The 13941-nt window shown below is 40.1% G+C and overlaps 1 protein-coding gene across 7 annotated transcripts in view; it reads left to right on the forward strand.

Annotated features, from left to right (window-relative positions):
- The window catches only part of plekha5 (pleckstrin homology domain containing, family A member 5), a 298352-nt gene that overhangs the window by 259313 nt on the left and 25098 nt on the right, over positions 1–13941 (forward strand). For 6 of the 7 annotated variants that reach the window (XM_072241807.1, XM_072241799.1, XM_072241801.1 and 3 more), the window contains 3 exons: positions 5258–5378; positions 10646–10770; positions 11500–11724. In XM_072241807.1, coding sequence (XP_072097908.1) covers positions 5258–5378; positions 10646–10770; positions 11500–11724 — 471 coding nt within the window. Of the gene's footprint in view, positions 1–5257; positions 5379–8281; positions 8409–10645; positions 10771–11499; positions 11725–13941 lie in introns of those variants that run through there. The other variant, XM_072241804.1, reaches the window with a different exon arrangement.

Here is a 13941-nt window from a genome sequence, read left to right on the forward strand (position 1 = left end):
ATCCTGGTTAGGCATTTAGAACTCTGCCTTGCGCTTGTTCTACAGAATGTTATTGGAATAAAAAGACAAGAAGTATCTTATTACGCATTGAAGTTTTGAAGTCTCAATGTCCCATTCATTAACATATATACTTCTGTGTAGATTTTAGTATGCTGAAATTGAAGGTAAAGTCAAGAAATGCTGGAAACACTTAACAGGTTAGGCGGAAGGAGAAACAAAGATTAACATTTCAGTTTAAATACCTTCAATCAGAATGTATGTCTGGTGTGAGGCCATCTGCTTTAAAAAGAGTTTATTCATTTCAGGATTTTACTGCTCTTGAAAGTCAATTTAAAACTTAATTCCAGAGATTAAGACTCAGCCACTAGGCTAGAATGTTATCCCTTTATCAGAACAAACATAAAACATGTTTATGTTGACAGTAAAATAGATACAGTGGATTCTGGTTAATTGGGACATATCGGGACCCATCCATTTTAGGCCAATTAAACAGCTGCCCCAATTAGAATCAGAATCAGTTTTATTATCACCGGCATGTGACGTGAAATTTGTTAACTTAGCAGCAGCAGTTCAATGCAATACATAATCTAGCAGAGAGAAAAAAAATAAAATAAAATAAAGCATAATAATAAATCATGTTTATTGAATCAATAAAAATCAGTAGCGTTTATTGAATAGATTAAAAAACATGCAAAAATGGAAATACTGTATATTAAAAAAAAGTGAGGTAGTGTCCAAAGCTTCGATGTCCATTTAGGAATCAGATGGCAGAGGGGAAGAAGCTGTTCCAGAATCGCTGAGGGTGTGCCTTCAGGCTTCTATACCTCCTACCTGATGGTAACAGTGAGAAAAGAGCATGCCCTGGGTGCTGGAGGTCCTTAATAATGGACTCTGCCTTTCTGCTCCCTAAAGATGTGTTGGGTACTTTGTAGGCTAGTGCCCAAGATGGAGCTGACTAGATTTACAAACTTCAATAGCTTTTTTTGGTCCTGTGCAGTAGCCCCTCCATACCAGACAGTGATGCAGCCTGTCACAATGCTCTCCACAGTACGACTATAGAAGTTTTTGAGTGTATTTGTTGACATGCCAAATCTCATCAAACTCCTAATAAAGTATAGCTGCTGTGTTGCCTTCTTTGTAACTACATCGATATGTTGGGACCAGGTTAGATCCTCAGAGATCTTGACACCCAGGAACTTGAAGCTGCTCACTCTCTCCACTTCTGATCCCTCTATGAGGATCGGTATGTGTTCCTTTGACTTACCCTTCCTGAAGTCCACAATCAACTCTTTCGTCTTACTGACGTTGAGTGTCAGGTTGTTGCTGCAGCACCATTCCACTAGTTGGCATATCTCACTCCTGTACACCCTCTCATCACCACCTAAGATTCTATCAACAATGGTTGTATCATCATCAAATTTATAGATGGTTTTGAGCTATTCCTAGCCACACAGTCATGTGTATATAGAGAGTAGAGCAGTGGGCTAAGCACACACCCCTGAGATGCACCAGTGTTGATTGTCAGCGAGGAGGATACGTTATCACTAATCCACACAGGCTGTGGTCTTCCGGTTAGGAGGTTGAGGATCCAATTGCAGAGGGAGGTACAGAGACCCAAGTTCTGCAACTTCTCAATCAGGATTGTGGGAATGATGGTATTAAATGCCGAGCTATAGTTGATGAACAGCATCCTGACGTGGGTGTTTGTGTTGTCCAGGTGCTCTAAAGCCGTGTGGAGAGCCATTGAGCTTGCATCTGCTGTTGATCTATTGTGATGATAGGCAAATTGCAATGGGTCCAGGTCCTTGCTGAGTTCAGTCTAGTCATAACCAACCTCTCAAAGCATTTCATCACTGTCAATGTGAGTGCTCCCAGGCGATAGTCATTAAGGAGGGAGGGAGGGAATGTACGTCGACTCAGACCATGAGAGGCCTGCGTCGGGCATTTTCATGCCTTACGAGGCACAGATTGGAAGTCTGTGTGGGGCACCACTCCTCGCACAGACACTAGAGCAATGTGTGATTAAGTGCCTTGCTCAAGGACACAATCACGCTGCCACAGCTGAGGCTCGAACTAACGACCTTCAGATCACTAGACGAACGCCTTAACCACTTGGCCATGTGCCCAATAAATAACTGTCATTAAGGCAGCCCACATTATTCTTCTTAGGCACTGGTATAATTGTTGCACTTTTGAAGCAAGTGGGAACTTCTGCCCATAGCAGTGAGAGGTTGAAAATGTCCTTGAATACTCCCGCTAGTTGGTTGGCACAGTTTTTCAGAGCCTTACCAGGTACTCCATCGGGACCTTATGCTTTGCGAGGGTTCACTCTCTTTAAAGACAGTCTAACATTGGCCTCTGAGACCAAGGTCACAGGGTCATCAGATGCAGCAGGGATCTTCACAGTTGTAGTTGTGTTCTCCCTTTCAAAGCGTGCTTAGAAGGCTTTGAGTTCATCTGGTAATGAAGCGTCGCTGCCATTCATGCTATTGGGTTTCGCTTTGAGGGAAGTAATGTCTTGCAGACCCTGCCAGAGTTACCGTGCATCTGATATCGCCTCCAACCTGGTTCAAAATTATCTCTTCACCCTTGAAATAGCTCTCTGCAGATCATACCTGGGTTTTCTGGTACAGGCCTGGATTGCCAGACTTGAATGTCACAGATCTAGCCTTCAGCAGATGATGTACCTCCTGTTTCATTCACAGCTTTTGGTTTGGGAATGTCATGTAAGTCTTTGTAGACATACACTCATCCACACAGGTTTTAATGAAGTCGGTAACAACTGCAGCATGTTTATCCAGCAGCATATGAATCCCTGAATACAGTCCAGTCCACGAATTCAAAGCAGCTGTGTAGACGCTCCTATGCTTCCCTTAGCCAAAGTTTCATGGAAATAGTTAAAAAGGTATTTTTCCAAAAAAAAAGCCAAACTCTCATTGAACTGAGTAAAAAATTATGTATATGAGGTACAGAACAAATTAGAACACTACCAATATGACTACAGAAAAATAAAACCACGTATTAGTTCCTAGTAGTTATCAATGGAGGAATTCATCCAGTTTTTGCTGCAGTGCACTGATTGATAATAAATGAACAAAATTAGTGCAGATAATGGACTGCCTTCATACAATGCTTTTGATGATTACATCCTCCAAGTCCTCATTTTCATTATAACATTCAAGATGATTGTCAATGCCTTCAAATTCTTCATGGTTCCTAACTTGTTAGTAGTGAAATAGCTTCATTTTCACTCCTGGCCATTTCTGGCAACTCCAAGTCTGAATAGAACCATAGAAATTACAGCACAGAAACAGGCCCTTTGGCCCTTCTTGGCTGTGCCGAACCATTTTCTGCCTAGTCCCACTGACCTGCACACGGACCATATCCCTCCATACACCTCCCATCCATACTTGAAACCACAGTGAGTAAAACAATTCTAAGTTGTCTTTCTGCTTGTTTCTTGTCAAGTATTATTGACAAAAATCATTGCTTTTTGAACATAAAATCACACAAGTGATGCTATTTAAAACTGTTCGCTCAAAGCACACGTAGTATTTAATGGCCATACAGGTGCACATGACTGACACTATTTAGAAACTGTATGGCAACAGTCTTCTGTCCCAATTAAGTGGCATAGTGTCCCAAATAAGCAAAGGAAATCCTGACACGAGGAAATCTGCAGATGCTGGAATTTCAAGCAACACATATAAAAGTTGCTGGTGAACGCAGCAGGCCAGGCAGCGTCTCTAGGAAGAGGTACAGTCGACGTTTCAGGCTGAGACCCTTCGTCAGGACTAACTGAAAGAAGAGCTAGTACTTTATACTTTATTGTCGCCAAACAATTGATACTAGAACGTACAATCATCACAGTGATATTTGATTCTGCGCTTCCCACTCTCTGGATTACAATTATTAAATATTAAAAATATTAAAGATAGTAAAAATTAGTAAATATTAAAAATTTAAATTATAAATCATAAATAGAAAATAGAAAAATGGAAAGTAAGGTAGTGCAAAAAAAAAATGAGAGGCAGGTCCGAATATTTGGAGGGTACGGCCCAGATCCGGGTCAGGATCTGTTCAGCAGTCTTATCACAGTTGGAAAGAAGCTGTTCCCAAATCTGGCCGTACGAGTCTTCAAGCTCCTGAGCCTTCTCCCGGAGGGAAGAGGGACGAAAAGCGTGTTGGCTGGGTGGGTCGTGTCCTTGATTATCCTGGCAGCACTGCTCCGACAGCGTGCGATGTAAAGTGAGTCCAAGGACGGAAGATTGGTTTGTGTGATGTGCTGTGCCGTGTTCATGATCTTCTGCAGCTTCTTTCGGTCTTGGACAGGACAACTTCCATACCAGGTTGTGATGCACCCTAGAAGAATGCTTTTCACGGTGCATCTATAAAAATTAGTGAGAGTTTTAGGGGACAGGCCAATTTCTTTAGTTTTCTCAGGAAGTAAAGGCGCTGGTGGGCCTTCTTGGCAGTGAACTCTGCTTGGTTGGACCAAGTCAGGTCATTTGTGATATTGACCCCGAGGAACTTAAAGCTTTTAATTTCCTCTCTGTACTCAAACTCATCATTACCCGAGATAGCTAGTAGCTAGTAGCTCTTCTTTCAGTTAGTCCTGACGAAGGGTCTCGGCCCGAAACGTCGACTGCACCTCTTCCTAGAGATGCTGCTTGACCTGCTGCGTTCACCAGCAACTTTTATTTAAAGGAAATCCTGGCTATTGACTTGTTTTTTGTTCTGTAAGAGTTATCCCAAACAAGTGGCTGCCCTGATTAACCCCAATTAACTGGAATCCACTGTATATATCAAGTGTGCATGCTAAGAACCACTGGCTAACAAAACCTTGGTGATTGATTATACTCTTAAATTGCCTTTGATAGTTCTTTCAAATTATTTTTTCCATAAAAAGGCACTGTAATTTTAAGAAATCTGCTGTTAGAGCCACTGTAATAATAGCATGTCTCTAATGTAAATTATCAGCTACTTGAGATGAAATCAAAAAATGCTTTTTGAGAAGAAATGTTAGTTCTGTTTCTCTTTTGTGCATATGGTTTTTAATTGTATTTTTTGACATTTCAACAAAGTTATTTAATTTTTTCATTCTTGTCTCAAGCTTAGTTAAAAAACAAACAAAATTGAGCAATTCTCAATATCTCTTTTTGTGGGCTATAATTTGTTCACCAAATAATTCTTCCAGATGAGAATTTAACTAATTTTAAGAATGATTGTAAAATGAATATCTCATTTTGCATTACAGGGTCCTGATTATCGGCAATACAAGAGTGAGCCAGAACTGACGACTGTCACAGAGGTTGATGAATCAAATGTGGATGAGAAGTCAGAAGTGGTGCCTGACAAAGAAAGTGTCATATCTAAAGGTAGTTGTATTACATACAGATTGAGTTTCATTTAACCAGATTCCACCTAAGCTATTCTTCTTGTGTTCATACATGGCCTAAACCAGGGGTGGCGAATGCATGCATAAAAAAAAATTATTGGCAAGTGCCAACAAAATTGCAGTGTCATCCCTCAATTCTTTAATCCTCATCCATAACAAGAAGATACATTATCATTATCTTTACTGCCACATAAAGCAACAAATGCAAGAGCTTGAGATGTCTTCACAGGAAGCGTCTCACACTAGTTTGGTGCCAGCTAGACAGTAGGATGGTATGTTTTGAAATCTTCACAGACCTGATGTATACATCAGTATTTAGATAGCAAGTGGTTACAATAACACTTGTTATAAATTTTGTTATTTTTAAATTGTCTTTTTAAAAGATTAACATTTATAATTTTTGAAAGGGTTTTCTAAAATACTTCATTCATTTCAATCTGTCTTTGTTTTACTTTTTTAATAGGAAAACAATGAGTACATATAAATATGCACCAGGAGTTATCCTTTTTCCATTAGAAAGTCCATAGTTATTGTTACTAATTCATTAATGAATAATAATCTCTGCTTAAAGTTACCATGGCATGCAGGCAAATTTTTTAAAAGATTATCACTAATTTGGGCATACTCTCTCAAAAAGGTTTGCCACTCCTGGTATGTTCAGAAGAGTTTATGAATAAGTAATCTTAAAGCGAAAATCATGTAATTGCTGATGCTGGAAATCTAAAATAAAAGATTGCTGGAAAGACTTTGTACATCAGGCCACAACTGTTGGAAAAGAAACAGAGTTAACGTTTCAGGATGTGGAACCTTTGTCAGAGCTGGGAAGGAGACAAGAAGTTAAACTGCAGACAGGATGGGGAAGGGGACTGTCTGTGACTAGGTAAAACTGGTGTGGCCGTGGATTATCTGATCAGTATGGATGAGGTTAGAGACTGGGAACGTCAATGAAAGAACATCAGCATTGCAAAATGCAGAACAGGAAGAAATACCCAGCCTGACAGACTGTTTTATCAAGGACAAGAATCATTAATATTTTAAATCTGATCTAATATTTTAAGACCTGATGCAGATTAAAGCTGCCTTTTCACATTTTTAATTACATTTCCATATTTTATAATTACATTCAGAATGGCAGCTATTGGAGCTACTGACAAGTCGTATGCTGTTAGGATATATGATGGAGAAATATTTGCAAGAAAAATGGTGTGAATCCTTTGCACTTACCTGGTTTTCTGCATTAATTACTGATAAAATGTGATCTTCATCTAAGTCACAATAATAGACAAACACAATTTGTCTAAACTAATAACACAAGCAATTGTACTTCTTGTCAATAATGAGTGCACCATTTAAACAATCACAGTCTACATAGGTGCAAAAAAGTTTGTGAATCTCTAGGGTAATGCCTTCTACAAAAGCTATTTGGAGTTAGTTGTTCCAATCAATGAAATGAGATTGAAAATGTGGATTGTAGAGGTGCCCTGCCCTATAAAAAAGACACACAAAGTCAGATACTGACAGAGCCTGCACTTCTCAAGAAAGATCTGTTTATGTGCACCATGCCTTGATCAAAACAACTTTCAAAGGACCTTAGAAGAATTGTAGAGATGTATGAAGTTGGAAAAGGCTACAAAAGCATTTCTAAAGACTTCAGTGTTCATCAGTCCACAATAAGAGAAATTGTCTACAAATGGAGGAAATTCAGTATTGTTGCTACTTATCCTAGAAATGGGCATTCTGCAAAGATTACACCAGGAGCACAATGCTGAAGGAGGTGAAAAAAAACCCAAGGGTTACAGAAAAGACCCTGCAGAAATCTCTAGAACTTGCTGAAGTCTCTGTTCATGCATCCACTGTAAGCAAAACACTGAACAAAAATAGATACCGTGGAGGAAACAACTGCTGTCAATAAAAAACATTGCTGTACATCTCAAATTTGCAAAAAGGCACCTGAATGTTCCACAGTGCTTCTGGAACAATGTTCTGTGGACAGCTGAGACAAAAGTTGAACTTTTTGGCAGAAATGCACACCACTATGTTTGGAGGGAAAAGGGCACTGCAAAACCTCATCCCAACTGTGAAGTACAGTGGAAGGAGCATCATTGTTTGTGACTGCTTTGCTGCCTTGAGGTCTGGACAGCTTGGAATTGTTGAGGAAACAATGAGTTTAAAATTGTTTCAAGACATCTTATAGGAGTATATCAGGGTTGCAGTCCATCACTTGAAGCTTAATACGAGTTGGATGACGCAACAAGACAATGATCGAAACACAAGAGTAAATCAACAACAGAATGGTTTAAAAAGAAGAAAGTTCGTGTTTTGGAATGGCCAAGTCAGAGTCCAGGTCATAACCCAATTGAGATGCTGTGGTATGACCTGAAGAAGGCCATTCATGCAAGGTATCCCAGGAATATTGATGAACTGAAACAGTTTTGTATGGAGCAATGGTCTAAAATTCATCCTTACTGTTGTGCAAGTCTGATCAGGAGCAATAGAAAATGTTTGGAGGAAGTTATTTCTGCTAAAATAGGTTCTACCAGTTATTAAATACAAAGGTTCGTGTACTTTTCCAACCTTGGCTGTGAATGATTAAACAATGTGTTCAATAAAGACATGAAAGGTACAATTGTTTGTGTGTTATTAGTTTAGTCAGATTATGTATGTCTATTATTGTGAATTAGATGAAGACCAGACCACATTTTGTGAGTAATTAATGCAGAAAACCAGGTTATTGCATAGGATTCACAGATTTTTTCTTGCAACTGTATTTTTAAATGGGTGGTACTGAAAGTGCATCTCAATAACTGCGTCATGATAGTCATTGAATTGGAAATCAGTTAATATCTTAATTTTGCTTAACATTTGGACCGTATGCTTCTGTAGTTTGATCAGGTCAACTGTGGAAAGAAAGAAACACCTTCCTATGAAATTCCTTTCCAAACAACTTGGAATGGTCCCATACCTTGAAAAAAAATACATTATTGCCTCAATCCTGCCAAGTTCTATACATAAAAGGGATCATATGTAAGTAATGTGGGGGCATAGGAAAATTATGCAATTAAATGTGATGAAATAATCCAGTTTGTTTGTTAAAGGATAATCATGAATGTAAAACTAATAAAGTATTTTCTGTCTGGAAATCTCCACTTAAGGCAGTGATAGAACTGTGCTAATGAAAAGAGGGAAAATCTATTCCTGTAATCAGCCTTTGTAAGAAGCAAATTTACAGTTGATTTACTAGTTAACAGCCGAACAATTCAAAACATTGATTTTAACTGGCTGATATTCAAGCTGCACTAGTCTCATCTGATTGTTAACTAAAGCAGATTAGATGACCTTAGTTAATTTTATCTGTGTCCCAGGATAATGCTTGATGCTGATTCAAATCAAAGATTTTCCTGTCCCTGAGACATAGCATTTTCCTCTGTACTACTGTGACCCTCAGGCTGGACCAGCATGTCTTTGTCTGGGGGAAGACAACTTCTGGCCCCGTGATGTGTTGCCCGGTTACAAATCCGCACCGCAAAGTATCAGACAGTGCACCGTATGCAATTAAATGATTGAACTTTATAAATCTTAATCTGAATATGACGAAGAAGAAAGCCCTTAACTCCGAGTGGAGTCATCGGAATGCCGTCATGACGGCGTTTTTTTAGCAGGCTTCCTTATTTTTACGAGTCCAAGTTGCTAGCTCAACGCTCAACCCAGCACGGATGGGAAGTGTGCAAGGGAGCCGATTGGATTCGAACTCGGGAGCCTTCGCTCCGAAGTCGGGCACTAATGTCACTACGCCACCAGCCGGCCAATCTGAATATAGGGTTAGTAAAGAAAATAAAAAGAAAAAGGGCCCATTTTAAGGGAAAAAAAGTCAGAAGTGCACATTGGAGCTCACTGATATGGCCATTCATCAACCATCAACCTCCTCCAAGCGTTGCCAGCCTTTGGACCCTCGCTCCCAGTCCTCTCCGTCTGGTCGTCTCCCAGCTCCCTCCACACGCGTCTTCCTTCTTCTTCTGTCACTGACAAAAGACAGCGAAAATCTCTCTTCCAGACTCACAAGAAAGAACAACATCCCTCTCGTTGGATAACATACATTCCAACATCCCGGTTATCTCTAGTCATAACGTAAACATTGCTGCTACAGAGAGGCCATTACATTAGTAGTGAAATCTTACAGCGTGTTACACTTTCCTCCCACCAAATTTAGTCATGTCCTCATGACGTTGAGATAATTCGCCAAACCTTCCTGCAAAACACAAGGCCCAATCCGGGTGTAAAAGGCAGTGACATAGCTCACCAAGGGGTCACACTTTGTTCCTCTGGTGCTACGTAGGCCAGCCTATCCAGTGGTCTCCTAATACTCTGAGACCTCTGCACACCCTCATCTAACTCTTCAGGTTCAAACACTACTGTGGATACTTCCAGTCTACCTGGCGGTGCCTCCCCCGATCTATCACTCGTGCCCACCTGCAACTTGGAGCCCTCTGTCCTGTGGCCAAACCCTACTTCCTCCCCTTCAGAGTCCTGCTGTAACCCAGGCTGCCCGCAGATAGCCCCCCTGACTTCACCTGACTCAGTGGGAGAAGGTCTGGGAGTCTCTTCCTCAATCAATGGGGAGTTAGCAAAAGGCAGCATATACCACACATCTTGTCCCAAACACTGATTCCTTCCATAGATACTGAATTGCTCCACCATTTTGTGTAGGTTGCTAAAGATTTCCAGCACCTGCAGAATCTCATGTCTCTGACCAGGTGTCACAGACAGCATCTGCAAATTACCCTGGTGGTTCACTCCATGCCAAACCATATGGCAATGTGTAACTCTGTGTTCCTGCTGTGAGTTTGTTAGTGGAGGGAGCAGTTAGGACCAGCTTGCCTTCCCAACACCGCAATGAGCAACCAAAGTGGATGTCTGGTTTTAAATTCAGTGGGTACGTTACTGTGAGTGCTTTGGTTCCAGGACTAAGAATACTGCAGTTCAACACTTCCCAACGTAGTGCTGATCAAGTGAGCCTGTGATCCCGTGAGCAGTTTCTGATTTCTTTTGCACTTGTGAGGTAACAATACCTCCACCTAGTAGCTAATATTTTTTTATCTAAATTAAGCCACTGTGTTTATTTGTGGATTTGTGATAGTTGGCAACTATCAAACTCAATACAAACTTATCATGGGTGCAGTTTATCACCAGACATTGTTGCATGTTAATGTAATTTTTGAGAGGGTTTATTTACATTCTCTACATGTACAGGCCTGTCTTTTCCGATTGGGATCGTTCCACCTAGAAGCAAGTCTCCAATTAGCGAATCTTCCACGATTGCTTCGTATGTCACATTAAGGAAGCACAAAAAGATGGATGGAACTGGGCCTCATGTGGTAGGTATATAGAGTGGACCCTGAAAATGTTGAGTAAACCTCAATGTAGAACTCTAGAGTTCAGTGCAACTTTGGTGATTTTTCTTTCTTGTAATAGAATATTTAGTGTTTTAACTGAACATTATTTTTAAATCTCTTTACTGTGTGTTTAGAATTATGTGGTCCTTGTAATTACTACTTCTGCTTGTATTTATCTACAAAATCAAACTCTTTGGCATCCAGGTATGATACATTCATTTTCTTGTTCTGGTTTATTTCATTGCTCGTTTAATGCCATGTACATGTATTTTGTTATGATGTAGAGGAAAGCCATTTTAACCCAGTGAGCCAATGCCAGTTCATAGACCAGTCCCATTATTTCATCAGTTTTCCTTGTAAACTATTTTCCCACCTCCTCAGAGATTCTATCTCTCAGTATGTACCAGAAGCATTTTACAGTGGCTACTTTGTCTCGCACATCCCAAAGACAGCTTGGTAGATGGTGAGAGCATGCAAAAGAAAACCATGGGCTTACAGGGAGAGTGTGAAAATGCCACACAGACAGCACTTGAGAGGTCAGGTTAGAATCTGGGTTGCTGGAGCTGAGAGGCAGTAGCACTACTACTGTATCATTCTTACAAGTCAGAACACTTGGAGATTGTTTTATTTCTTTAAGTGATTACCCCTATTATCCCAAGTAAAGACAACAGTTTATGCAGACTTATTAATGCTAATTTGCTAAATTTGCAGGAAAGGCCCAGGAGTGCGGTCGAGCAGCTTTTCCTGGCAGAGGGTCCACGACCTAGAATGAGTGTCGAAGAGCAACTTGAGAGAATAAAACGCCATCAGCAGGCTTCTCTAAAAGATAAAAGGAAAGGATTGGGTTTATTAACCCTACAAGATCAATCTCCAGCAAAGAATCTGTCAAGAGAAAACAACCAGGCAAAGCCTCCTCATCCTATGGATAAATACTCAGTAAGTTCTAAAGCTGCAATTATGGGTATGACTTTGGGAGGTATGGAGTCGGAGAAGATGGCTGCAGTAGGCATAGGATCCAGGGAAACAGCTGAGCGGACTCAGAATTGACTTGCCCACAAAAGGCAGAGGGCAGTATTAGATGGAGCATATTCTATCTGGAAGTCATTGACTAGTGGTGTTCTGCAGAGACCTGCTTTGGGACCCCTGCTCTTGTGATTTTTATAAGTGACTTGGATGAGTTAGTAAGTTTGCAGATGGTAACAAAGGTTGGTGGCATTGTGGACAGTGTAGAAGGTTGCCATAGGTTACTACAGGACATTGATAGGATGCAGAGCGTGGGTGAGAAGCGGCAGCTGGAGTTCAGTCCAGAGAAGTGCGAAGCAATACATTTTGGAAGGTCATACTTAAAGGCATAGAGTACAGGGTTAATAGCAGGATTCTTAGTAGTGCGGAGGAACAGAGGAATAAGTCTTTTGATCCGCGTCCATAGATCCCTCTAAGTTGCCATGCAAGTTGATAGGGTTGTTAAGACCTATGATGTCTTGGCTTTCATTAGTAGGGATAAAGAGTTTAAGGGCCATGAAGAAATATTGCAGCTCTATAAAACTCTGATTAGACCACAATTGAGTATTGTATTCCATTCTGGCCACCTCATTTCGGATGGATATGGAAGATTTAGGGAGGGCGCTGAGGAAATTTACCAGGATGCTGCCTGGATTAGAGAGCATGTCTTATGAGTAGAAGTTGAGCGAGCTAGGGCTTTTCTCTTTGGAGTGAAGGAAGATGAAAAGTGACTTGATAGAGGTGTACAAGATAATAAGAAGCTTTGACAGGACAGCCAGCGCCTTTTTCCCAGGGTGGCAATACCTAGTATGACAGGCTATAATTTTAAGGTGACTGGAGGAAAATATAGAGGGATACCAAAGGAAGGTTCTTTACACTGAGAGTTGTGGGTGTGTGGAATGTGTTGCCAGAGGTAGTGGTAGAGGCTAATACATTAGGGCCATTTAAGAGACTCTTAGTTAGGTACATGGATGAAAGGGAAGAAAATGGAGGACTATGTGGGAACGAAGTGTCAGATTGATCTTGGAGTAGGTTAAAACACTGTGGGCTGAAGAGCCTGTACTGAGATGTACTGTTCTATGCTCAGCACATATTCTAAAAAAAATTAGTCGAACATTTAGTTTGTTACCACAAAATACTTAGCCATAAGTTGAATTTGTGCTTACAAGATAGGGACCGTGGAACCTTCACATCCATCTCATCCATCTATATTTATCCACATGTCTCCTGCCAGCTAGTTAAATTCCTCTTCTCCATGATAGTTCTAAATGGAATCTGAAAAGGAATCAACATCCCTAGCTTGTTGAACTTGAACTACCATCATTTTTAGAAAAAAATTGTCTACAAGAATTGGATGAAATTCATCGGGCCTGTATTCTACAGATATATGTATTTGCTTTGGCTCAGAACCGGGGGCCACCTTCTTTGTGGATAAACTGGATGGCAGAAAACAATGATAATTTTTTTCTCCTTGGAATCAAGAATGATAGAAATTGAGAAGTAAGTGAACTCCTTACAGTAGGCTGTGAAATCTTAAACCCTGAATCAGGCAAGTGTACAGATGCTGGCAAATTGCAGCATCAGTTTAGTACAGTGGAGAGCACATCTGGCACAGGTACTTTTCCCAGTTGTCTTCACATAACTCTGTATTACATTTTTTAATGAGTAAGGTTGTTCCTAACTGGACAAATAGCAAGAAGCTTGCTTGTGTTCTTTTGAAATAAGGTGTGTAATATGGACTACTTAGAACTATAGATCCAAATATGTAAATAGGAATATTTAAACTTGCACTGTGTTAATTAATAAGTAACTTTCTAAACATTCCATGTTTCAAAAAAAATATAATCCCCACTTATCATTTAAGCTGAGAATGCTGGAAGTACTCAGCTGACCAGACAGTATCCATGGAGAGTAAAAGTTAATTAACATTTTAGACAAATAACTTATGTCTTTTTTCAGTTTTCTAAGGAAAGTTCATTGACCTGAAACATAAATTCCATTCTTCTCTCCACAGATATTGCCTGTCCCACTGACTTATGCATTTAAAACTTAATGTTTATGTTCATATTTACAGTATCTTTCTTTTGCATGACTTCTGTTTGTATGGATTTTTCCATAACTTATTTTGGAGACTGCACCATGGTATTAGAT

Source organism: Mobula birostris, chromosome 23 (genome assembly GCF_030028105.1).
Source record: "Mobula birostris isolate sMobBir1 chromosome 23, sMobBir1.hap1, whole genome shotgun sequence".
In the NCBI taxonomy this organism is placed as follows: domain Eukaryota; kingdom Metazoa; phylum Chordata; class Chondrichthyes; order Myliobatiformes; family Myliobatidae; genus Mobula; species Mobula birostris.